We start from the raw sequence: 27,793 nt of genomic DNA on the forward strand, positions 1-27,793 counted from the left end.
GTAATTTCAGCAATTAATTTAACTTCTTAAAAATTTAGGAGATTAATTCAAAAGAAAAATATCTGTTAGAGGACCTCAAAGTTTTAATCTCAACTCAGATTTATGGGATGTTTAGCTAATTTTTATATTGTTATTCAGTATTTAGTCAAATATCATCTGAGTATTAAAAACAAATCTTTTGTGCTCAATTGATTCTACTTTTTTAAAAAGCCACCAAGAATACCGGGCTTAAAATAATGTACATCTTTCTTTACACAATGGTGTTTCCAAAAACTTGCTTTCAAGCTGCTTTTTTTGTGTACTAAAATGGTAGTTTTAAAACTTGTGACTTTGAACTTTTAATTTTTTTATATTGGGTTTTCCTAAAGCAAGATACACCTGTAACAAATAAACATTCAAACTAGTTAGAAATTATTAGATGCCTTTTATACTAGTTTTATACTTGTGAACTATTCTAAGTTCAATCCTAAAATGCAATGTTCTGATAAAAGTACAATTAAACTGAAGCATATATTGCTAAAACATATTTATATCAAATGGCTTATAATTCTCTGAATTAGTAAAAAAGGATTCGTTTTTCTAAAAGTTATTTTTTCTGTCAAGGTAACAAAGTGCAACAAACTTCTACAGCCTTCTACACTTCCCAACAACTGAAAATATGAAGCTGTTGTAATCAGCTAAGTTTTCTAGGAGATACTCTAAAATGCATCAATTCCTATTACAAAAATTGTAATGAAACAAGGAAGTGGGAAAGGGGAGGGTAAGAGTGAAAACTCAGTATATGGCTGACAAAAGTAAAAACTAATCATTTCTTATGTCTTTCTTTTTCTCTTATATATTAATCTTAAGAGCATAATAAAATCAGAGACCTCCACGAAATGATTTTCCACTGAAAATATGCTTTTGATTTTATAGCCCTTATAGCTTTTAAATATCCTGAACTTTTAGTACATTGTTTTCTAACCACTTTATTCAAAGCTGTTAGTGCAGCAAGTAAACAGCACATGCTTTGATCTCATTAAATTACAACTTATAGTTCCTAGAGTCATAAATATTGTGCTCTTTTTTCCTTTACCCCTCCTTTTCTGGTACAGGGTAGTCTGTTAAATATCACTATCTCCTTGAGTGCTGTGACGTTTACTCAGACAAATAGCAGAGGTTATGAATGCTGCTCACAGATAGTATCAGGAATTCCTCATGATTGCCATAATGGTGAACCCAGCATTCAGAACTGTAATATCCAGTTTAATCTAACAGCTAAGTTTGGTCTGTTTAACTTTGCTCAAAAAAAAAAAAAAAAAAAATCCACCTTATCACAAACCAATAGCTTAACTGTTCTGAACAAAATCATAAAACAGAGTAAGAGAAAAATAAAAATTATCTTTGGGAAAATTAATGATTAAAAGTTTTAAATGAGTGGTATAACCAATGTTACTAGACTTGATTAGCTTCTAAAAAAGACAATAAAAAATGATAAAGCTTTCTTAAAGTTGAAAATTAAGACTACATACCAAATACAAAAAACTTATACCTAGAATGTCTGAAATATTAAAAATGGCTGTTAAAATATATTTTAAATTTTTCACTCTTTTAGCCACTTGGACTTGGAAATCTCAAAGTAATAAAATTCTCTCGCTTTACCCTTTCATACACTCTTCCAAGAACTGTTTGGTAGCATAGTCACTGACTGTAATGCTCTCTAGAGAGACAGGCCACCACTGCATGACATATCAGTACATTTAGTTAGCCCTGGCAGGGCTCCAAGACCTGAGGAAAAAGGGGTAAGTGTGTTCCTGAGCAACACTATTCCACTTGTGCAAAGAAAGACACATTCTTTTTACCCTAATCTACTAATGTTGCCTGTCCATGGATTTACATGAGCCTCATCTCCATCTACAGGTCAGTCTTAAACGATACATTAGAAATATAATATTATGATGAAACATTTGTCCTTATTTAATGAAAAAAACCACATAACTTAGTACAGAAACTTAAGAGGTACAATCTTTTTATAATAATGCAAAAACTAGGGGCGGCTGGGTGGCTTAGTCGTTAAGCGTCTGCCTTCGGCTCAGGTCATGATCCCAGGGTCCTGGGATCGAGCCCCGCATGGGGCTCCCTGCTCCGCAGGGGGCCTGCGTCTCCCTCTCCCACTCCCCCTGCTTGTGTTCCCTCTCTCGCTGTGTCTCTCTCTGTCAAATAAATAAATAAAAATCTTAAAAAAAATCATGCAAAAACTAACTGAATAAAAGCGTATGAAAATTTTAATATAACCACTAAATTAATATGATTAATCAGTTAAGTCATGGATAAAAATATTAAAAAATAAACAAATCAAAGAGACATCACTGAAAATGTGCTTATTCACAACTATTCAGTCTCAGTATTTAGTTATTTATATTTGCATTTGAAGTTTACATTGATAAAAATGAATGGTCCTTTTAATAATCCTCTGATTTGAGACTACAGGCAAAATTTTAAATTACAGCTTTTCTTTTAATATTAAAAAAAAAGCCGTCTTTAGTATTCTAGGATGTGACTGAAAATAAATGCTTTCTACATAAAAACTGTCTAGTTTGCTAGACAGACTTAAGACTTTTAAGGGATAGGAACATATGCTTATTACCCCCTTCTGTTTTATACTGAGCTACTCCTATGCTCTTCCTTTCTGATCCTTCAGAAAATAAAACCAACTTATTGGCAGTTATAAGACAAAAGAATTAAATAGAATAGTGTTACAAATATTAATGGCCTTTGGACTCTGGCTTAGCATTTAGAAGCCACTTAAATCTTTATCCTAAGTAATCCCCCTTTCCTCGAAATGATGCTAAAACAGATAGTAAAATTTCCTGATTTCTTGAATTATGCATAAAAGTATATGTTATTTATCTCACAGCACAAAACACTCCTGTTCAAAACTTAAATCTGTTACTCTAGATTTTCAATAAAATTTTAATTTCAGTAAAATTATAGTTAAATATAAAAACAGGGGGACTTATTTCCAGTCTAGCAAGTAAGGAGCTTAAACTTTGTCCTGACAGTACTTTGTCCTGATAAGTAAAAGCTGAACAAACTGAAAATCAACAACTCCCCTTAGATCTGTCAGGGAAATGAGGTCATAAGGCAAATAGCTACCTCAATAATTGGAGAGAGAGACTGGCGAATATAGAGAATTATAAATTACCAGAAGAGAAACCCACAAACAGAAACCTCTGCAGGAAATAGTGCCAGGAAAGCCTGAACTGTGATTGACTAATTACCAGAGGCTCAGTGTAGAAAACTCTGACAGTTTAAAAAAAAAGGGGGGGAGGCACAGTCATGGGGGGGCCCCCCCCACACACTTTTGTGAATTTCACTTCCAACTCCTCTCACAGTATCAGAAAAAAAATCCCTCCTACTTCCAGGAGGATGAGAAGAAAAGGAACCATTTTGAAATATACCAGGGCATTCTGTTCTTCTTAACAAGGCCTGACCTCAGGAGAAATTATTGGACCTGAGCCTAAACTACCTGGGGAAAGGGTAATACTCAAATCTAGCCCCCTTCAACCATGCTGTACCACCCAAGAGAGGGAAAAAACTGAGAAGTACTGTGAAGTTCACAGTCCAGTGATACAGGCTCACCAAGAGACTGAGATCTAATCATAGGACACTTCACAACCCCCCACCCTGAACCTTACCATTACATTACTAAAGGCTATTTACTGCAGATCCTTTCACATGTATATCATGTCCATCTTTCAACAAAAAATTACAAGGCATACTAAAAGGCAAGAAACACAACTTGAAGAAGCTGAACAAGCATCAGAACCCGTGTCAGATATGGCAGAAATATTAGAATTATCAAATCTGGAATTTAAAAAAACTAATATGCTAAATGTTTTAATGGAAAAAGTAGACAAAAAATAGGAGAACAAATAGATAATGTAAGTAGAGAGATGGAAATTCTAAGAATCAAAGAGAAATGCTTTAGATCACAAACACTGCAATGGAAATGAAGAATGCCTCTGAGGGGCTCAATAGTAGTATGGACAAGATTGAGGAATATCAATGAACTTGATATGATGGCAAAAATTCAAAAACTGAAAACAAAGAAAAAAAACTAAGGAAAGCAGAACAGAATATCCACCAACTGTGGGACAGCTACACAAAATGTAACATATGCATAATGGAAATACCAGAAGGAAAAGAAAGAGAACAAGGAAGAGAAGCAATATTTGAAGCAGTAGTGACTGAGAATTTCCCTAAAACAATGTCAGGCACCAAACCACAGATCTAGGAAGCTCAGAGAACACCAAGAAGGATGAGTGACCAAAAAATTTATACCTAGGCATATCATATTCAAAATTCAGAAAATCAGTAGTAAAAAAAAAAAAAAAAATACTGAAAGAAGCCAGAAGGAAAAGAACACCTTATGTACAGAAAAGCAAAGGATTACATCTGACTTCTCAAAAACCATACAAGCAACGAGAGTGACATGAAATATTTAAAGTGTTGAGAGAAAAAAACTACTAACCTAGAATTCTGTACCTTCTGAAATTATCCTTCAAAAGTGAAGGAGAGAGATGACTGGGTGGCTCAGTTGGTTAAGCATCTGCCTTAGGCTCAGGTCATGATCCCGGGGTCCTGGGATTGAGTCCTGCATCAGGCTCCTTGCTCAGTGGGGAGCCTGCTTCTCCCTCTGCCTGCCACTCCCCCTGCTTGTGCGCTTGCGCGCTCTCTCTCTCTCTGAGACAAATAAATAAAATGTTTTTTAAAGAGTGAAGGAGAAATAAAGACTTTTGAAGACAAAAATTGAGCAAATTTGTTGCCAGTAGACGTGGCTTGCAAGAAATGTTAAAAAAAGTTTTTCTGAGAAAAGGAAAGTGATATAGGTCAGAAACTCTGAAGTACCTAATAAAAGGAAGAGCATCAGAGAAGGAATAAGTGATAGCAAATGAAATATTTTATTTCTTATTCTAAATTGATAAAATAACCATTTGTTTAAAATAAAAATAGCAACAATGTATTTGATTATGTATGCTTAGGTATTAGTAAAATGAATGACAGCAATGATACAAGTGACAGGAGAGAAGAATCAGGACTGGTTCATTGTTATAAGGTACATGCACTACCCATGAAGTGGTATGTTATTTGAAAGTAAACTTGGTTTATTGCAGATACACTGTGAACTCTAAGGCTAGCACTAAAAAAGTTTTTTAAAAAGTATGATTGAAATGCTAAGAAAGGAGAGAAAATGGAATCATACAATGCTCAATTAAAACCACAAATAGCAGAAAAAGAGTGGAAGACAAAAAAGAGGAACAAACAAGGGCAATAAATTGAAAACAGCAAAAAAATATGGTACATATTAATCCCAATTTTATCAATAATCACCTCAAATGTCAGGAGTCTAAAATACAACAATTAAAAGATGGATTATCAGAGTAGATCCAAAAACAAGACCCAATTATATGTTGTCTACAAAAAAACCCACTTTAAATATAAAAACACATATTGATTGAGAGTAAAGGGATGGAGAAGGATATACCATGCTAACACTAATCAAAATAAAGTAGGAATCGATATATTAATTTCAACCAGAGTAGATTTCAGAGCAAGGAAATTTATTAAGGACAAAAGGGGGTATACATAATGATAAAGGAGTGAATACTCCAAGAAGACATAACAATGTCTTAATGTGTATATGCATAGAGAGGACCAAAATACAGGAGGCAGAAACTAACAACTGCAAAAAGAAATAGAGAATCTACTATTCTATTTGGAGACTTTAATATACGTCCATCAGAAATCGACAGATCCAGCAGGCAGAAAATCAGAAGGGTCAAAGTTGAACTTAGCACCATCAATCAAGTGGTGTATAGACTACTTCAGCAAAAACAGATTACAAATTCTTCTCAAGCTCACATAGAACATTCACCAAGATAGACCACATTCTGGACCAGAAAACACACCTTAACAAATTTAAAAGAATAAAAAGTGACACAATTTCTGTCCTCAGACCACAATAAAATTAAACTAGAAATCAATAAAAGGTAGCTTGAAGAAACCAAAATACTCAGAGATTAAACAGCACACTTCTAAATAACACATGGGTCAAAGAAGAAATCTCAGGAGAAATTTTAAAATACTTTGAGCTAAATGAAAATATAACTTTTCCTTTAAAAAAATACTATGGAAAGGTTTTAAAGATTTTATTTATTCATTCGAGAGAGAGAGAAAAAAATGAGCAGGGAGAGAGGCAGAGGGAGAAGCAGGCTCCCCACTAAGCCAGGAGCCCAATATGGGGCTCAATCCCAGGACCCTGGGATCATGACCTGAGCCAAAGGCAGACGTCCAACCATCTGAGCCACCCAGGCACCCCAAAAATACAACTTTTCAAAATCTGTAGGATGCAGTGAAAACAATGCTTACAGGGGAATGTACAGCATTGAATGTAAGTGTCAGAAAAGAAAAAAGGCCAAAATATAGAAGCAACCCAAGTATCCAATGATAGGTGAATGGATAAGAAAGATGTGGTATATATACACAATGGAATATCAGTCAGCCATAAAAAAAAGGGTAAGATCTTGCCATGTGCAAAAACACAATGGACCTAGAGGATTGTGCTAAGAGAAATAAGTCAGAGAAAGACAAATACATAAGATTTCACTTATATGTGGAATCTAAAACACAAAACAAACAGAAAGAAGAAACAGACCCATAAATACAGAGAACTAATGGTCACCAGAGGGGCGGGGGGTGGGGATACAGGCAAAATAGATGAAGGGGAGTAGGAGATACAGGCTTCCAGTTACGGAACAAGTAAGTCACAGGGATAAAAGATACAGCATAGGGAATATAGGCAGTAGTAGCGTAGTAGCATTGTATGGTGACAGACAGTAGTTAGAGTCACAGTGACCCTAGCATAATGCACAGACTTACCAAATCACTATGTTGTATACCCGAAACTAATGTAACATTTTGTGTCAACTACACTTCAATTAAAAAATTAAAAAGAAAAAAATTTTAAATCAAATACCTAAACTTCAAACTTAGGAAACTAGAAAAAGACCAAAGTAAATTCAAAGTAAGCAGAAGAAAAGAAATAATAAAAATTAGAGCATAAATCAATGAAAATGAAAACAATAAATCAATAGAGAAAATCAAGGAAACCAAAAAGCTGATTCTTTGAAACAATCAATAAAATTGATAAGCCTCTAGCCAGGCTAAGGAAAAAAAAAAAAAGAAGGGACACAAATTACTAATATCAGAAATGAAAAAGTGGATATAACCTTAGATCCTATGGACATTAAATGGAAAATTTTAAAAATGCTATGAACAACTCTATGCCCACAAGTTTGATAGCCTAGATGAAATGGACCAATTCCTTGACATAATATGCCAAAATGCACACAAGAAGAAATAGACAATCTAAATAGGCCTATATCCATTAAAGAAATTGAATCAATAACTAATAATCTAACAACAGAAAGCACCATGCCCAAATGGGTTTACTGGTGAATTCTATGAAACATTAAAAGAAATGATACCAATTCTGTATAATCTCTTTCAGAAGACAGATGCAGAGGGAATACTTTGAATTCATTCTATAAGGCCAACATTATCCTAATAGCAAAACAAGACAAAGACATTACAAGAAAACTACAGACCAGTATTTTTCATGAGTGTAGATACAAAAATCCTCAACAAAATAACAGCAAATTGAATCTAACAATGTATAAAAATAATTATACACCATGACCAAATGGGATTTATCCCACTTATGCAAGGCTGGTTCAACATTCAAAAATTAATGTAATCCATTACATCAACAGGCAAAAAAAAAAAAAAAAAAAAAAATCACACAATCATATCAAAAGATGCAGAAAAAGCATTTGACAAAATCCAACACCTATTTATGATAAAAATTCTTAGCAAACTAGGAATAGAGAGAAACTTCCTCAGCTTGATAAAGAGCATCTAGAAAGAAAACATACAGCTAACATCAAACTTAATGGTGAGAAACTTCACAATTTCCCTCTAAAATCAGGAACAAGCCAAGGATGTCCCCTCTCACCAAATTTTCAATACCATACTGGAAGCCCTAGCTAATGTAACAAGACAAGAATAGGAAATAAAACAAAACAAAACAAAAAGATATACAGGTTTGGGAAGGAAGAAATAAAACTGGCTTTGTTCACAGATGACATGATTGACTATGTAGAAAATCTAAAAAAATCAACAAAGACCTCCTGGAACTAATAAGTGATTATAACAAGGTTGTAGAATATACTATTAATATACAAAAGTCAATCACTTTCTGTACTAGAAAAACCTACAGTTCTTCCCTCTTGTATAAGGAAAAATCCAGTTCTTCCTCCTGTGTTTTTTTCCCTGTGTGTCTCCTTTACACAGAACACTTCTGACACTTCTGGTCACCAAATATGTGGAGGTTTTCCCCCCACCAAGCAATTCTCTGCAACACCAGTTGAATGTCCCCACAATTTAACTCACTTCTGACACTATCTACTTGAAGGCAGGACCAAATCCCAAAGGTTAAGGGCTCAGTCCCATAAGACTGCTCCCATCCCACTTCAGATGCCAATCACAAGTCCAGATGTTTCTGACTGATCGGCTATAAATAGAGGTTCCTATGATCCCCCTCTTAGGTTCCATTAATTTGCCAGAACAGCTCACAGAACTCTGCAAAACACAAGTTTATTAGTTTTTTAACAGATACAGTAAAGGATACAGATCAACAGCCTGATGAAGATATACAAAGGGCAATATCTGGGAGGGTCCTGAGCACAGGGGATTCTGTCCTGGTGGAGTGTATCAACCCTCCCTCTGAAATGATACCATTGGGATTTTATGGAGACTTCCTCATGTAGGCATGATCAATTATTAACTCCATTTCCAGGCCCTTTTCCTGTGGAGTAGAGGGAGGTAGGGGAGAAGCAGGGCTAAAAATGTTAAGCTTTTAATCATGACTTGCTCTTTCTGGTGACCAACCCCCATCCAGGAGCCATCCAGGACCCCACCCAGAGTCACATTATTAAAACAAAAGATGCTCCTAGTGCTCTTATCACTTAGGAATTTATAAGGGTTTTAGGAGCCCAGCGTCAGGGCCAGGGTGAAAGACCAGATATTAGACCAAGAGATATTCTTAGTGCTTTTATCACTTAGGAAATTACAAGTGATAGAAAATGGGGGCAGATATTTTCTATGATCTCATACTTTTAATTTTTGCTGTAATTTTTAAGCAAAAATTAAATGCTTAGGTAAAAAAATCTAACAACCTATATATAAGATCCACATCAGAAGAACTATAAAATTCTAATGAAAGATATCAAAGAACTAAACAAATGGAGAGATATTCCGTATTCATGAATAGGAAGACCCAATATCTTCAAGATGTCAGTTTTTCCCAACTTGATCTATAGATTCATTACAATCCCAATCAAAATCTCAGCAAGTTATTTTGTGGATATTAGCAAACTAATTCTATGGAGAGGGAAAAGGCCCAGAATACCTAACTTAATATTGAAGGAGAAGAACAAAGTTGGAGGACTCATACTACCCAACTTTAGCACTTATTATAAAACTACAGTAATCAAGTCAGTGTGGTATTGGTGAAAGAATGGACAATCAGAGCAATGGAACAGAAATGAGAGCCGAGAAACAGACCCACATAAATATAGTCAACTGATATTTGACAGAGGAACAAAACTAATGTTTTCAACAAATGGTGATGGGACAACTGGACATTCACATGCAAAAAAAGCGGGGGGGGATCTAGACCAAGACCTTAGACTCTTCATAAAAATTAACTCAAATGGATCACAGACCTAAATGTAAAATACAAAACTATAAAACTCCAGAAGATAATACAGGAGAAAATCTAGCTGACCCTGTGTAAGGCAATGACCTTTTAGGTACAATGCCAAAGTTATAATGCACACACACAAAAATTTGATAATTTGCACTTCATTAAAATTAAAAACTTCTGCTCTGCAAAAGACAGTATCAAGAGAATGAGAAGTCAAATCACAGACTGGGAGAAAATATTTTTAAAAGCTCTATCCGATAAAGATACTGTTATCCAAATTATACATAGAACTCTTAAAAGTCAACAGTAAGAAAACAAATAACCCAATTAAAAAATGGATAAGAGATCTGAACAGACACCTCACCAAAGAAGATAAACAGATCGCAAGTAAACATATGAAAGGGTGTTCAACTTCATATGTCATTAGGGAACTACAAATCACAACAACAGATACCATACACACCTATTACGAATGTGCAAAATCCAAAACACTGACAACCCCAAATGCTGGTGAGGATATCGAGCAACAAGAACTCTCATTCATGGCTGGTGGGCATGCAAAATGATACAGCCACTTTGGAAAGCAGTTTGGCAGTTTCTACAAAATGAAACATACTCTTACCATACAATCAAAACAATCATGCTCCTTGGTATTTATCCAAAAAAGCTGAAAATTTATGTGCACACAAAACCTTGTACATAGATATTTATAGTAGCTTTATTCATAACTGCCAAAACTTGCAAGCAACCAAAATGTCCTTCAGTAGAATGGATAGTTTGTGGTACATCCAGGCAATGGAATATTATTCAGTACTTAAAAAAAAAAAGAAAAAAGCTACCAAGCCATGAAAAGACATTAGACAAAGCTTAATGCATATTACTGAAAAAGCCCATCTGAAAAGGCTACATTCTATATGATTCCAACTCTGTAACCTTTTGGAAAATGTTCCAAAACTGTGGAAATAGTAGAAAGAGAAGTAGTTTCCAAGGGTTGGGGGGAAGGGACAGATGAAAAGGCAGAGCACAGAGGATTTTCAGAGCAGTAAGACTATTTTGTATGATATTATAATGGCGGACACATGTCACCAAACATTTGCCCAAACTCAGATAAAGTACAAAACCAAGAGTGAACCGTAATGTAAACAATGGAATTTGGAGGATACTGATGTGTCAAGGTGGTGCAGGATGTTGGCAGTGGGAGAGACTGCACATGTGTGGGTTAGGTAGTACATAGGAACGCTCTATACTTGCCATCCAATTTTGCTGCAAAGCTAAAAATGCTCTAAAAAATAAAGTTTATTAATTTAAATAAAACAAAAACAGTGAAATTCAACGTATACATATAGCTGTAAATGCTTGGAGTGTTTTTTCTTCCCTTTTAAAAGCAGGCTTCATTTAAAACCAAGATGAAAACATTGATCCCAAATTTAAATTTTCCTCAAAAGTTATGATATATATGAACACTATCATCCATATTCATTTATTTATTGAATCCAAAATATGTATTGCCAAAATGACTTGTTGAGGTTTGGGGTGTAATTTTTGTAAATGACTGACAACCACGGTGGGGGTTATATTCTTTCGGGTTTATAACCACTAAGGCCATTTTTCTACTTCCGAGCCAATGACTGTGACATGAGGAATAAAATGTTTATGGCCTTCTGCCAATCTAGATCTCAATGTCCAATGTAGTCCTTCACTCATGATGCTCCAGCCATACCAGACTTTCTCCAGTCCCTCACATATACCAAACTCCCGCCTACACTTAATCTTAGCCAAAAGTCTGAGAAGTGATTACTAAAATTCTCTCCTACCTTTTGCACATGCTGTTCTCCTTGCCAGAGTATTACCTACTCTATGTGATGCTCCCTTTCTGGGTTCCAGTAACTTATCTTCTTGCTGTTTTGGGGGTCCAGTATGGGGACATCTCTATTGTCTGAAACATTATTCTCTTCCCTCCCTATCCCTTTACCTCCAATGTAATAAATTCACCTATTATAATGTCATCACAACCTTTTTCTTCATATCATTTACAACAGTTTTAAATTATTTGGTCTGTGTGATTGTGTATTTTGTGTCTAACTCCTCCATTGGACTATAAACTTCAAAAAAGCAGGAAAATGTTTTATTTTCTTCAGACCTGTATCCTTAGTGCCACATAGTACCTGACACATACAGTCATTCAAGTATTGAATGAATGAAGAACGAATGAATAGGGGCACCTGGGTGGCTCAGTCATTAAGCGTCTGCCTTCGGATCAGGTAATGATCCCAGGGTCCTGGGATCAAGCCCCGCGTCGGGCTCCCTGCTCAGCGGGAAGCCTGCTTCTCCCTCTCCCACTCCCCCTGCTTGTGTTCCCTCTCTCGCTGTGTCTCTCTCTGTCAAATAAATAAAATCTTAAAAAAAAAAAAAAGAATGAATGAATAAATGGTGCTGAGATTGACATACATAAATATCAGCTATTCATGTCACCATAAAAAGGCATGCCACTGGTGACAGAATATTTTGAATGGGTTAGAACAAATTCATTCATTACATTTATTGGAATCATAACTCACAGTTTGTGAATCTGTATTTAAAACGTATTTGTCTTTATACCAAAAAATATCTACCCAACTTTTTCCAATACTATTTCATAAAACTAATTAGACTATAATTTTACCTAATACTATAAAACTGTATCAATCATACCTTCTTTAAACTGCATATTTCAGATTCTTGTTTTTTATTTAAAGCTGAAAGTCTTTTGTTTAGCTGTATTGCTTCCTGTACTGCAACGTGAAAAACATTTAGAAAAATATTATATTCAACATCAATTTAAGGAAAGTATCATTAAAATGGACAGGGAAAAGAGCCTCAACGCAATGTATGTAATGATTATTGAATTTAAATATTAAAATGCCATTTAATATTACCAGTAGCAGATAAGTTCAATTTATTATAAATAAGCTCACTTAATCACTCCCTATTAAATATATAAGTTTAAATAAGATAGTACCTACCATTTTGTTCTAACTTTTCATGATTCTCTTTTACCAGTCCAAATTGACCTGTTATCGTGCCATAATATTTCTCAATTTCATTCAGTTGCTTCTGATGATCTTCTTTAGCCAGAAGATGTAACTGGACTTTTTGTTCCTATTTTGAAGTTATTTAAAATGTTATAAATATATAAAACACATATATACAACATATATGCACACATATATTTAAACATACATAAAAATTGTTTTTAATAACTTTTGTTACAAAATAGGCCATGAAAAAGTGCTGAGTACACCATAGGGAGGAAATGTTAAGGAGATACTTCTAAACCTATGTAAAATTAAAGCCTTTTTTGTCTTGTAACAAAATAGTCATTTAAACTTATACTGCCCTTATTTAGAATTTCTTTTTCAAAAACCAACTAGTTTCAGAGGCTCCTGGGTGGCTCAGTCAGTTAAGCATCTGCCTTCAGCTCAGGTCAGGATAGAGTCCTCATCACATTGGGCTCTTTGCTCAGTGGGGAGCCTGCTTCTCCCTCTGCCTGCCGCTCCCCCTGCTTGTACTCTCATGCTCTGTCTCTCTCTCTCTCTGGCAAATAAATAAATAAAATCTTTTTTAAAAAATCAACTAGTTTCATTTATAGAAACGTTAATTAGTCCAAGCCAGCACTAAGCAAAATCACAAGACTATTAAAGCAATACTCTTGATAATTTAGGAAAGGAATTCTTTTCTCTAAATTTGGGGGTGCAATTACGAGTGCAGTATTGAAACTCAAGTAATTTGTCTGATTTTAATGAGTATAGCCCCTTCTCATTGCATTAAAAATTGAATTATGAGGATAATATCTATCAGAGACAGGGAGGCAATACAGTATAGTAGAAAGTCTACTTAGGCTGAGAAACATAATTGGTAAAAATTGGACCCAAAGTATATTTTAATATGGGCTTTCACTGCTTTTGGCTAAAACAACTTGTTTTGTCATACTTAGAAATGTGACTTTCAATTTTAAAAAGAAATCTTATGTTAATAAAATCAATAACATTTTTTTAAAGGTTTTGACCTTGACTTGGCATTGGTAGAATCACTGATTGGTTTCACAACTTTCATTCATTTTTGCCACATGCTTCAGCACCCATGATGAGCAGTGATAAAGAACAGTGTGCGTCTATCAGTGATTGATAAAGAACAGTGTGAGTCTATCGGCTGGTACTCAGTAATTGTTTTCTGAATGAATTGTTTTTCTGTGGAGTTGCAACAGTGTAAATTTGTTAGATTTACCTGGCCTGTATCTGTTTCCCTTATCCAGTATTATCACAATTTCAAGTATTTACTTTTAGCATTTTTTCCTCATTACAATCTAGAAGAATTGAAATTCACATGCTCTATTCTCCCCTAGTCAAGTGAAGGACATATTACTCAAAGTAAACCAACTGATTTCTACCTTTTTGGAATTTGAAACTTGAGCAAAATGACTATGAAACGAAATAAGTTCAATAGTGATCCTATCCAGACTGATGAGACTTCTGTCCTGGGTTCCTTCAACCTGCTTCACAAACTCTGGAATTACCCTGGTCTCTGTTCATTCTCAAACCCATTCTTCACTCAAATTGATTCTGAGTGCCTCCACTAAATTTCCTTTTGCATAAATTAAACAGAGCCAGTTCCTACTGCTTAAAACCAAAGTACAGGCAGTATAGCAAAGTAGTCAAAAATGAATCTGCCTGTGTTTACATACTCCCTTTGTAATTTAGTTACGGTGTGACCTTGGGAAAATTATCCACCCTATCTTTAAAACAAAGATTCTAAAAGTATCTCCCTTATAGGGTTGCTCTGAGGATAAAATGAATTAATACATATAAAACACAAAGAACAGATGCCTGCCACAGAATAAGCACAATATGTTTTGTTATTATTCCTTAAGTGATAAAAGTACCTTCAGTAGTTTTAACTAATTTTATTTAGAGTAAGAATAGCCCTAATATTAATAAAGAATACACATTACAACTTAAATTGTACCTAACTATATTCTCTTGGCAAATTTGATGATAGTCTTAACTTTTCCTTTTTCTTTTTTTTAAAAGATTTTATTTATTTATTTGACAGAGAGACAGCGAGAGAGGAACACAAGCAGGGGGAGTAGAAGAGGGAGAAGCAGGCTTCCCACTGGGCAAGGAGCCCAACACGCGATCCCAGGATGCTGGGATCATGACCTAAGCCGAAGGCAGATGCTTAATGACTGAGCCACCCAGGCGCCCCAATAGTCTTAACTTTTTCAAAGAGAGTTTTTAATGATTTTAAGCGAAGTGATAATATCGTTAGTAATGATCACGATGGATGAATTGAAAGTTTCCCATATACTTCTATGGGCTTTTCAAATTCACTACTCAGTCATTTGAATTAATCATGTAAGTTATAAACACAAACAAGCTGACAAGTGTACTTACCCTGAAGATCTTATGCCTACCTGGGTAGTCACTATTTTCAATAACTAAACAATGAAAAATGATGAACCATATTCCATTCCTCTACAATACTACTTAATTCTTTAATCTAGAGAATTATACTTGCTTTCAGCAGATGCGCAAAAACCTAACACAATTTCACTAAAATTAGTCTAAAGGCATTACTTCAATCCAAGGAATTTTTTTTAAAGATTTTATTTATTAGACAGAGAGAGGAAACACAAGCAGGGTGAGTGGGAGAGGGAGAAGCAGGCCCCCCGCTGAGCAGGACCCTGGGATCATGACCTGAGCCGAAGGCAGACACTTAACGACTGAGCCACGCAGGCACCCCAATCCAAGGAATTTTTTTTAAGTTTTTATTTTAATTTCAGTTAGCTAACATACAGTCTAATATTAGTTTAAGGTGTACAATATAGTGATTCAACAATTCCACACATCATCTGATGCTCATCATGACAAGTACACTCCTTAATCCTCATCACCTATTTCACTCATCCCCCCACCCACCTTCCCTCTGGTAACCATCAGTTCTCTACATTTAAAAGTCTGTTTCTTGGTTTGTCTCTTTTTTAACTTTACTCATTTGTTTTCTTAAATACCACATGAGTGAGATGACACAGTATTTGTCTTTCTCTGACTGACTTATTTTGCTTAGCATTATACCTTCTAGCTCCATCCATGTCATTGCAAATGGCAAGATTTCATTCTTTTTTATAGTTGAATAATATTCCATATTATGTGGAATACTTTTATATCTCACACATCTTCTTTATCCATTCATCTATTGATGGACACGGGCTGCTTCCATAGCTTGACTACTGTAAATAATGCTGCTATAAACACAGGGGTGCATGTATCCCTTTGAATTAATGTTTTTGTATTTTGGGGGTAAATACCCAATAGTGTGATTGCTGGATCATACAGTTCTTTTTAATTTTTGAGGAAACTCTATACTGTTTTCCACAGTGGCTGTACCAGTTTGCATCCTCATCAACAGTCCATGAGTGTTCTCTTTTTTCCACATCCTCCCCAACCCTTGTTGTTTCTTGTGTTTTTGATTTTAGCCATTCTAACAGGTGTGAGGCGCTATCTCATTGTAGTTTTGATTGGCATTTCCTGATGATGAGTGATGTTGAGCATCTTTTCATGTGCCTATTGGCCACCTGTATGACTTCTTTGGAGAAATGTCTTTCATGTCTTCTGCCCATTTTTTAATTGGATTATTTGTTTGGGGGGTGTTGAGTTTTATAAGTTCTTTATATATTTTAGAAACTAACCCTTTATTGGATATGCCATTTGCAAATATCTTCTCTTATTCCATAGATTGTCTTTTAGTTTTGTTGTTTCCTTTGCTGTGCGGAAGTTTTTTATTTTGATGTAGTCTCAATAGTTTATTTTTGCGTTTATTTCCCTTGCCTTGGAGGACGTATCTAGAAAAATATTGCTACAGCTGATGTCAGAGACATTACTGCCTGTGGTCTCTTCTAGGATTTTTATGGTTTCAGGTCTCACATTTAGGTCTTTAATCCATTTTAAGTTTATCTTTGTATATGGTGCAAGAAAGTGGTCCGGTTTTCCCAACACCATTTGTTGAAGAGATTGCCAACAGTTGGATATTCTTTCCTGCTTTGTTGAAGATTGACATAGCCATGGGTTTATTTCTGGGTTTTCTATTCTGTTCCACTGATCTGTGTGTCTATTTTTATGCCAGTACCACACTGCTTTCATTACTACAGCTTTGTAATATAACTTGAAGTTCAGAATTGTGATGCCTCCAGCAATTTGCTTTTCTTTTTCAAAATTGCTTTGGCTATTCATGGTCTTTTGTGGTTCCATACAGATTTTAGAATTGTTGGTTCTAGCTCTGTGAAAAATGCTGTTGGTATTTTGATAGGGATCGTATTAAACGTGTAGATTGCTTTGGGTAGCACAGACATTTTAATAATATTTGTTCTTTCAATCCATGAACAGGACGTGTCTATTTCTTTGTGTCATCTTCAATTCCATTCTGTGTTCTATAGTTTTCAGAGTATAGGTCTTCAACCTTTTTGGTTAGGTTTGTTCCTAGGCATCTTATTACTTTTTGTGCAATTGTAAATGGGATTGCTTTCTTAATTTCTCTTTCTGCTATTTCATTATTGGTGTGTAGAAATTCAACAGATTCCTGTACATTGATTTTGTATCCTATGATTTTACTGAATTAGTTTATCAGTTCTAGTAGTTCTTGGCTGAGTCTTTCAGGTTTTCATTATAGAGTATCATGTCATCTGCAAATAGTGAAAGTTTTACTTCTTCCTTACCGTTTTGGATGCCTTTTATTTCGTTTTGTTGTCTAATTGCTGTGGCTAGTACTTCCAGTACTATGTTGAATAAAAGTGGTGAGAGTGAACATCCTTGTCTAGTTCCTGACCTCAGGGGAAAAGCTCTCAATTTTTCCCCATTGAGGATGATGTTAGCTGTGGGGTTTTCATATAAGACTTTTATTATGTTGAGGTATGTTTCCTTTAAACCTACTTTGTTAAGAGCGTTTTTTATCATGAATGGATATTGTACTTTGTAAAATGCTTTTTCTGCATCTATTGAAGTGATCATATGGTCCTTATTCTTTCTTATTGATGTGATGTATCATGTTGATTGATTTGCAAATATTGAACCACCCTTGTATCCCTGGAATAAATCCCACTTGATCGTGGCAAATGATTTTTTTAATGTATTGTTGACTTTGGTTTGCTAGTAACTTACCGAGGATATTTTGCATCTATGTTCATCAGGGATACTGGCCAGTCGTTCTCTTTTTTAGTGGTGTCTTTATCCAGTTTTGGCATCAGGATAATGCTGGCCTCATAGAAAGAATTTGGAAGTTCTCCTTCCTTTTCTATTTTTTGGAATAGTGTGAGAAGAATAGCTATTAACTCTTCCTTAAAAGTTTGGTAGAATTTGCCTGTGAAGCCAGTTGGTGCTGGACTTTAGTTTCTTGGGAGTTTTTTTATTACTTATTCAATTTCTTTGCTGGTGATCACTCTGTTCAAATTTCTATTTCTTCCTGCTTTAGTTTTGGTAGGTTATATGTTTCTAGGAATTTATCCATTTCTTCTAGGTTGTACAATTTGTTGGCATATAGTTTTCCATAATATTCTAATTGTTTGTATTTCTGTGGTATTGGTTATTTCTCCTCTGTCATTTGTGATTTTATTTGAGTCTTTTCTCTTTTTTTCCTGATAAGTCTAGCTAGAGGTGTATCAACAGAACCAGTTCCTGGTTTCGTTCATCTGTTCTACCATGTTTTTTTAGTTTCTAGATCATTTATTTCTGCTCTAATCTTTATTTTTTCCTTCATTCTGCTGGTTTTAGGTTTTGTCATTGTTCTTTTTCTAGTTCCTTTAGGTGTAAGGTTAGGTTGTTTGCGATTTTTCTTAGTAGTCCTATATTGCTAAACACTTCCCTATTAGAAGTGCTTTTGCTGCACCCAAAGCTTTTGCGCTGTTGTGTTTTCATTTTCATTTGTTCCCATGTACTTTTTTATTTCTTTTTTTATTTCCTGGTTGACCCATTCATTGTTTAGTACCATGGTATTTAACCTCCATATATTTGTGGTCTCCAGATTTTTTTCTTGTGGTTGACTTCTAGTTTCATTGTGGTCAAGGAATTTTTCAATTTTTCAGCTTTGATCAATTTTTATGTAGTGTTATGAGAATATTGTCCACTACATATTAATATAGGCTTCTTTAACCTCCCATTAAAAAAATGGTAAATAGGCTGTTAATGCCTGTAAAGATTAATAATCCTGATAACTAAACCTGCAGTAAAGATTAAAGTGATTTAATTGGTTTTCTCTACATACATAGAGCTCTATACACATTAGAATAATTTGTGATATACTCTATTATTCCAACATCCTTTGCTTAAAGCCAAAGTATTCAATTAAAATGAAGTTTTATTTGTTTGCATGACATAATTCTGATTTTCAAATACATTAACCAATTCAATGGCCATGATATTATAAAGACTTTCAAATTACATGGGCACACATAGCTCATTAGCCCATACAGGCCCATATGGGGCTGTTCATATATGAACCCACTTGGCTGCTCTGTTCAGTTTTGATAATGAGAATGAAGAGGCCAGCTGTCAGGTTTGCTGCTAATCGCATGTCAGCGAATAGCTTAAATTCTTTGGGAAGCAACAACAAAAACAGATTGGTATCACTTGCCTGAGAAAGCCAAGAACATTTTAAAGAATAATATAAATAACTTTACAGCGTTATTATTAAAACTTTAATCTTACATACTATATCATGGTAAAGATAACTTTATTAAGATGACTAAGAAATAGTTAAGGACATACTGTTTTTGTTCTTTTTACCTCTGTGAATTGGTTCAAGCTATTTTCTTCTTTTACAGAATTTTATTACTAAATGCAAAAACTTTATGCACAGAAAATGTTAGGATTCATTGCTTTCCAAATACAAACTTAAATTTTAACAAACTTAATCCACGAAAAACAAGATTAGAGGAAAAGAAGACAGTATCTGCATAATTAAGAGTGAAGTGTACAGGTACATGTGTGTGGTCTCAAAGATTACATTAAAACTTCGAGGCATTTAAAATAGGAATAATTGAAAAATAGTATTTACACACAACTTTTTATAATTACATTTACTAATAAAAGGTATAGCTGCTCACTTCCTTCTTATTTCCTTATGGAGACCAATTTGAAAACCTTTGAGAATAAAATTAATTTCCCTTAAAATAATTAATTCATTAAATTTTAGAGAAAAAGATAAAAACTCAAGAAACTTCATACATTCTTCAAATCTATTTTGCAACTTACCTTTCAATTTCTTCACTATGACCCCAAAATAAATCAATGGGGTTATAAAACTCACTTTTTAAAAAACCTATGGCAGCTTTCTTAAGATATTTTTACCTTTTTTAGTCACAAAGATAAGGTATATAATACTTAAAAAACTAACTTAAAGTTACACTAATAGTTTGTGTGTACAGATACAAATTATATTTATAATTATGAAGATTATTTCCAGACAAGTCTTCATTCTAAAAACAATCTACTATGAAAGGAAAAAATGTGGTAATTTTAAATCATATGAAACCTTCAGTATTCAAACTTTAATTTAATAAAGAAAAATAAATCTTTCTGTAAGTCTTTGCTTTAGAGGAAAGTGATATACAAAAACATAAAACATAACTAAGAAATGGTTGGATATGTTTTTACTTCATTTATTAAGTCTTATCAGCTACTCATTACAAAACATAGTCACCTGATACAGTAATGATGAGAACACGACAGGAAAGATTTTCATCAATCACCAAATCACAGTAATAGTTAATGTGATGTTCTATAGTTTTTTTTTAATAAAGATTTTATTTATTTATTTGACAGAGAGAGATATAGCGAGAGAGGGAACACAAGCAGAGGGAGTGGGAGAGGGAGAAGCAGGCTTCCCGCTGAGCAGGGAGCCCGATGCGGGGCTCGATCCCAGGACCCTGAGATCATAACCTGAGCCGAAGGCAGATGCTTAACTACTGAGCCACCCAGGCGCCCCTTCTATAGTTTATTTTTATTATTATTTTTTTGCATTCTTTCTATTGGTAATGATCAATGTGATCATTTGTTCAATAGAAGGTTAGGGTACTTTTAGAGCTAGGTGAATCCTTCAATTCATAATTGTGTTAATTTATCTAGAGACATATTACCACCTCCACACAAAAATCAGCTTACTGAATTCCCAAAACACAGAAATTTACTAGTAATTAAGGGCTCACCTAGAGGAGATCATGAACTTCTTTACAATTTTCTTAATACTGTTTTAAAAATTATTTCTTTTTGGACACTTAACTTAATCAGTTGCTTCCCAAAATCCTGCCTTGACACAGTGACCATTTTGTTTCCTGTCTTGCCCATAGAATTAAGTTACATAAAAGAAAAATGATTTTAATAAAATAAGATTAACTTAATTACTGAATATAGTACTTTGAATAAAGGTCATTTGAAATACATAGAAATAATGTAAGAATGTTTAGAAAAAAGATTATTTTTAAAACTTAAATCAATTATCTAAAACACATTTAATATTCTGTCAGAATGGATATAAAATATCAATTGTACATATCAATATATACAATTATTTTAATGCCAAATTTAATGCTTTGAATTGTCAGAAAAAACACTGTCACTATAAAATATCATTTTAGAAGGTTTTTAAGAGGTTGTCATTCACATTAACAAAATACTCAGAAATGACTAAAAACTTGTTTTCATTTTTTCTAAGACTCTAAGTATCTGTTTGATGAAATTTTAAAGTGGAATAAAATAGAACACATTTTATGTTGCCTTTGATCTTTAACTTGTAGCCTTATCTCCCAGGTCAGAGGGCACATTATTCAATTTCACTATATTTTGTGTAAAACCACTGTAGCGTTGAAGATGACTTTCAGTACAAATGTCATGGTACTTAAAGCTAAACCAGAATCTAGTTTTTCAGCTTAATTAAAATCATAGTTTAAAATAGTCTGACAATATTATCTTTATTCTTTCCAGTTGAACAGCAACAGAATTTTCGCATCTTTTATTTAATCAAGCTTAGCAATCTTTCTAAGCCTCTTTTATTTTCTAACACATCAAAAACAATTTCACGAAGCAAAACAGTTACTTTATTTTTCTGTATTTAATGAGAAGTGATCTCTCATTTCTTACTTCTCATACATACAATATATAAACTTCACTCAAAAATTACTTTTACTTGTCTTACAGTCTGCTCCAAAGAAGGAAGACTGAAATAGCATAAGTCCATCCAAAAGGCCCTCAGAAGATTTAAGTGGATATGGGAGAATTGTGCTCAATCAAAAATACAGAAAAAAATCCTTCTGAATCAAATAGGGATAGGAAGAGAGAATATCAAAGTAAATATTCCATATTATGCTATAAAAATGTAAATATTAGTTTTTAATATACTATAGAAGAGGAAGGCACAACAAACACTTGTTGAATGACAAAGAATGAGTACCATACATATCCCAAGTGTCATATTCAAATGCAACTTTGTATTATTTTAAATTTTCAGGCAATCATTAATAACTACATGTTTGCATAAATACCTAGAAAAGATAATAAAATAATAGGTTTTGTTGTTCTTATTTCCTTGTTCTTTGATATTAAAATAAGCCCTCTACCAATAATGGGAACTGGGTTAAATTTATTTTGTAATATGTAAACACTATGTAATCCAGAAATAAATTTGTGAAGTAAATTCATTTAAGCTATACTTGAAACTGTAATTCAGTCCTTTAAAGGGAATATTAATACCCAGTTTCAACTTATTTTAATATAAATGCCACATTTATATTGACAAAGACACTACAACATTATGTGCTAATCTGGGGAGCGGGTGTATATTTTGTAATCTCCTTACCATTTCACTTACTTTCTTCTGTAAAGAATATTTAGAAACCTTGAAAAAACAAAGAGAAAATTCATTATAATTCTGCACTTATCTGTTATCCTCCTGATATTAAAATTGTATGCTATAAAATGTGGTGTTTATTTCCTATGCACTATTTTTTCCTTGGGACATTTTTTTCAAGATGTTATTTACCATAACTTTCTTCTGTATAACAGAAACAATATATTCACTAATTATTCAACACATATTTATGGAGCACCTACTATATATACCAGTCACTTTCCTTAGGACTCTGGGATACAGCACTGAACTAAACAAATCCCTGACCTTTAGAAGCTTTCTGTCTCGTGGGGGTACTGGTAGACAGACAATAAAATATAGGTAAAAAGTACAAAGGTTAGAGAGTGACAACTACTACGAAGGAAAATAAAGCAAGCAGAATAGCAAGAGCAGTCCAGGAGAGTTTGTTACTTAGTATCAGCTCTTCACTGAAGAAAATTTGATAAAATGAAAAAGCATAGGGTAAAAAGTTTTAAACAAACCATCTCACAACCCAGAAATAACAATCATTAATACTTTGATACTTCCAGTTATTTTTCTATGCATTTATACTTTAAAAGAGATCCAGTGGGGAGGGAATAATAATATATGTACTATTTTGTGACCCATTTTTACTTAATATATGACAAGCACCTTTTTATGACAAATTAATCTACAATGCAACTTTTTAATGATTACATAGTATTCCACTGTTTAACTTAATACCATAGTTTACCAAATCACTCTCATTTTTGTAGGTTTACCCAGTTTGCAGTTTTATGACACTATTGTGAAATAAACATGCTTGTACCAAGAACTATAGTTACTCATTTTAGCAGAATAAATTCCAAGAAGCAGAATTCCTAGTATTTGTTCCTTTTCATAGACTTTTAACAATTCTTACATAGTCCTCTAGAATGGGTGACCAAGTTAAACTCCAAACAGCTGTGGATGAATGCTCATTTTCTTAAACTGTTTATATTTGTTAAATTTTAAGCAAAAATAATTACTTCACATTTCCTATTCTGAAATCAATCTAGCCTTCTGCCTTGAATAAGCTGATAATTTTATTTCATTTTGTGGAATAGGTCATAGGTGATTTATTTCTTCAACAAATATTGAATGCATACTATAAGTAAAGCATTAATATACACAATGGGGGTACAATACTGAACCAAAAAAAATCCTGTCCAGATTAAACTCTGCTTTTCTGATTGTAGAAAATAACCAATAAAAATAAGTTTAAATACATGATCTATTAAATATTGATAAGCACTAAAGAAAAATAAATCAAGGAAGGAGATTACGTAAGATGCCCAAAAAAATCCTTTCCGAGATGGCATCTCTTGAGTCAAGACTTGATAGGAGTGAGGAAGACAATTTCAGCAACTGCAAAGGCCCTAAGGTAGGACAACATTTGGAGTGTTTGTAGAACAACAAGAAAGAGTAACTGGAGCTTCTTGCAGACATGTGTCTGCCCTTGTTTCATGGGCTTTCTGCACAGCATGACCCCCAAACACCAGTCTTTGATCCTGCCTCAAACAAAGAAACTGAGACTACCTCCTGCCCCCAAGCCAGAGGTGACATTGATCTCTCATCACTTGCTGAAGGGAGAAACAGAACAGCAAGAAGCAATTGAACATATTGATGAAGTACAAGATGAAATAGACAGACTTAATGAACAAGCCAGTGAGGAGATTTTGAAAGTAGAACAGAAATATAACAAACTCCACCAACGATTTTTTCAGAGATTGGAATTGATTGCCAAAATCCCAAATTTGGGGCTAACAACATTTGTCAATGATCCACAAGTATCTGTACTGTTTGGAAGGAAGATGAAGAGGCACTGCATTATTTGACAAGAGTTAAAGTGACATAATTTGAAGATACTAAATCAGGTTACAGAATAAATTTTTATTTTGATGAAAACCCTTACTTTGAAAATAAAGTTCTCTCCAAAGAATTTCATCTGCATGAGAGTGGTGATCCATCTTCAAAGTCCACTGAAATCAAATTGAAATCTGGAAAGGATCTGATGAGACGTTCAAGTCAAACACAGAATAAAGCCAGCAGGAAGAGACAGCCTGAGAAACCAGAGAGCTTGTGCATCTGGTTTACTGACCATTCTGATGAAGGTGCAGATGAGTTAGGAGAGGTCATCGAAGATGATATTTGGCCAAATCCATTACAGTACTATTTGGTTCCTGATATGGATGATGAAGAAGGGGAAGGAGGAGAAGACAATGATGATGAAGGATTGGAAGATATTGATGAAGGAGATGAGGATGAAGGTGAAGAAGATGAAGATGATGATGAGGGGGAAGAAAAAGATGATGAAGGAGAAGATGACTAATGAAACACTGATGGATTCCAACCTTCCTTTTTGAATTTTCTCTAGTCCCTGGGAGCAAGCTGCAGTCTTTCTCCCCCCTCCTCTTGTGCTTATTTGCCCTGTTTTTTGAAGTCTCTTCTCTCTCTTTATACCATGGTTCTCAACTTATTTTGGAGGGAAATACCTTGAGCAGAATACACTGGGAAAAGAATCTCTCCCCCTTTCGATTCCAAATTCATTTTTTTATCATTCTTTTTTTAATTTTATTATGTTATAATCACCATACATTACATCATTAGCTTTTGATGTAGTGTTCCATGATTCATTATTTGCATGTAACACCCAGTGCTCCATTCAATACATGCCCTCTTTAATACCCATCACCAGGCTAACCCATCCCCCACCCCCCTCCCCTCTAGAACCCTCAGTTTGTTTCTCAGAGTCCATAGTCTCTCATGGTTCATCTCCCCCTGTGATTTACCCCCCTTCATTTTTCCCTTCCTACTATCTTCTTCTGTTTTTTAACATATAATGTATTATGTTTCAGAGGTACAGGTCTGTGATTCAACAGTCTTACACAATTCACAGCGCTTACCAGAGCACATAACCTCCCCAGTGTCTATCACCCAGCCACCCCATCCTTCCCACCCCCCACCACTCCAGCAACCCTCAGTTTGTTTCCTGAGATTAAGAATTCCTCATATCAGTGAGGTCATATGATACATGTCTTTCTCTGATTGACTTATTTCACTTAGCATAATACCCTCCTGTTCCATCCACGTCATTGCAAATGGCAAGATTTCATTCCTTTTGATGGCTGCATAATATTCCATTGTATATATATACCACATCTTCTTTATCCATTCATCTGTCGATGGACATCTTGGCTCTTTCCATAGTTAGGCTATTGTGGACATTGCTGCTATAAACATCGGGGTGCACGTACCCCTTCAGATCACTACATTTGTATCTTTGGGGTAAATACCCAGTAGTGCAATTGCTGGGTCATATGGTAGCTCTATTTTCAACTTTTTGAGGAACCTCCATACTGTTTTCCAGAGTGGCTGCACCAGCTTGCATTCCCACCAACAGTGTAGGAGGGTTCCCCTTTCTCTACATCCCTGCCAACATCAGTCGTTTCCTGACTTGTTAATTTTACCCATTCTGACTGGTGTGAGGTGGTATCTCATTGAGGTTTTGATTTGGATTTCCCTGATGCTGAGCGATGTGGAGCACTTTTTCATGTGTCTGTTGGCCATTTGGATGTCTTCTTTGGAAAAATGTCTATTCATGTCTTCTGCTCATTTCTTGATTGGATTATTTGTTCTTTGGGTGTTGAGTTTGATAAGTTCTTTATAGATTTTGGATACTAGCCCTTTATCTGATATGTCATTTGCAAATATCTTCTCCCATTCTGTCAGTTGTCTTTTGGTTTTGTTGACTGTTTCCTCTGGTGTGCAAAAGCTTTTTATCTTGATGAAGTCCCAATAGTTCATTTTTGCCCTTGCTTCCCTTGCCTTTAGCAATGTTTCTAGGAAGAACTTGCTGCAGCTGAGGTCGAAGAGGTTGCTGCCTGTGTTCTCCTCTAGGATTTTGATGGACTCCTGTCTCACATTTAAGTCTTACAACCATTTTGAGTCTATTTCTCTGCGTGGTGTAAGGAAATGGTCCAGTTTCATTCTTCTGCATGTGGCTGTCCAATTTTCCCAACACCATTTGTTGAACAGACTGTCCTTTTTCCATTGGACATTCTTTCCTGCTTTCTCGAAGATTAGTTGACCGTAGAGTTGAGGGTCCATTTCTGGGCTCTCTATTCTGTTCCATTGATCTATGTCTCTGTTTTTGTGCCAGTACCATACTGTCTTGATGATGACAGCTTTGTAATAGAGCTGGAAGTCCAGAATTGTGATGCCACCAGCTTTGCTTTTCTTTTTCAACATTCCTCTGGCTATTTGGGGTCTTTTCTGGTTCCGCACAAATTTTAGGATTATTTGTTCCATTTCTTTGAAAAAAGTGGATGGTATTTTGATAGGGATTGCTTTGAATGTGTAGACTGCTCTAGGTAGCATTGACATCTTCACAATATTTGTTCTTCCAATCCATGAGCATGGAACATTTTTCCACTTCTTTGTGTCTTCCTCAATTTCTTTCATGAGTATTTTATAGTTTTTTGAGTACAGATTCTTTGCCTCTTTGATTAGATTTATTCCTAGGTATCTTATGGTTTTGGGTGTATTTGTAAATGGGATCGACTCTTTAATTTCTCTTTCTTCCGTCCAAATTCATTTTTATCCCTTCCTGTCACAACAAAATTTTATGGAATCAAGACCCCTGTGCTCTGTGGGAAAAAAGAAAAATCTTCTGCTCCCTTAGCCCTGTGTAGTAGTGCATAGAATTCTAACTTTTCCTCCTTTCTCTGTATATTGGGCTCAGAGATTACACTGTGTCTCTATGTAAATATGGACAGTTAGCACTTACCAACATGTATCTACTTTCTGTTGTTAAAAAAAAAAAAAAGAAAAAAACTTTAAAAATGGGGTTACAGAACGTCAGCAAAAGGTAAGTTTGAGATGGTTAGGTAGGTTAAGTGGGGATTTTGACAACATTGTCTTCTCCTTTGGCATGTTTAATTGTGATGTTTAACGACACCCTGCAGTTTAAGTTGACACTTTTAAAATAAAATTCTCTCCTAATGATGACTTGAGTCCTGCCACTCAATGGGAGAATGAGCAGAACCTGTAGGATCT

The 27,793-nt window shown here is 34.6% G+C and overlaps 1 protein-coding gene and 1 pseudogene across 1 annotated transcript in view; one reads left to right on the forward strand and one right to left on the reverse strand.

Moving 5' to 3' along the window:
* CCDC73 (coiled-coil domain containing 73) overlaps positions 1-27,793 on the reverse strand; it is a 212,933-nt gene that overhangs the window by 42,219 nt on the left and 142,921 nt on the right. The window contains exons 6-7 of the mRNA XM_035012528.1: positions 12,811-12,946; positions 12,500-12,579 (exon numbers count right to left, since the gene is read on the reverse strand). Coding sequence (XP_034868419.1) covers positions 12,500-12,579; positions 12,811-12,946 — 216 coding nt within the window. The remainder of the gene's footprint in view (positions 1-12,499; positions 12,580-12,810; positions 12,947-27,793) is intronic.
* Positions 24,184-25,067, forward strand: LOC118015738 (annotated as a pseudogene).

This window comes from Mirounga leonina, unplaced genomic scaffold (assembly GCF_011800145.1).
Source record: "Mirounga leonina isolate KUSES-001 unplaced genomic scaffold, KU_Mleo_1.0 Mir_166, whole genome shotgun sequence".
Taxonomy (NCBI): Eukaryota; Metazoa; Chordata; class Mammalia; order Carnivora; family Phocidae; genus Mirounga; species Mirounga leonina.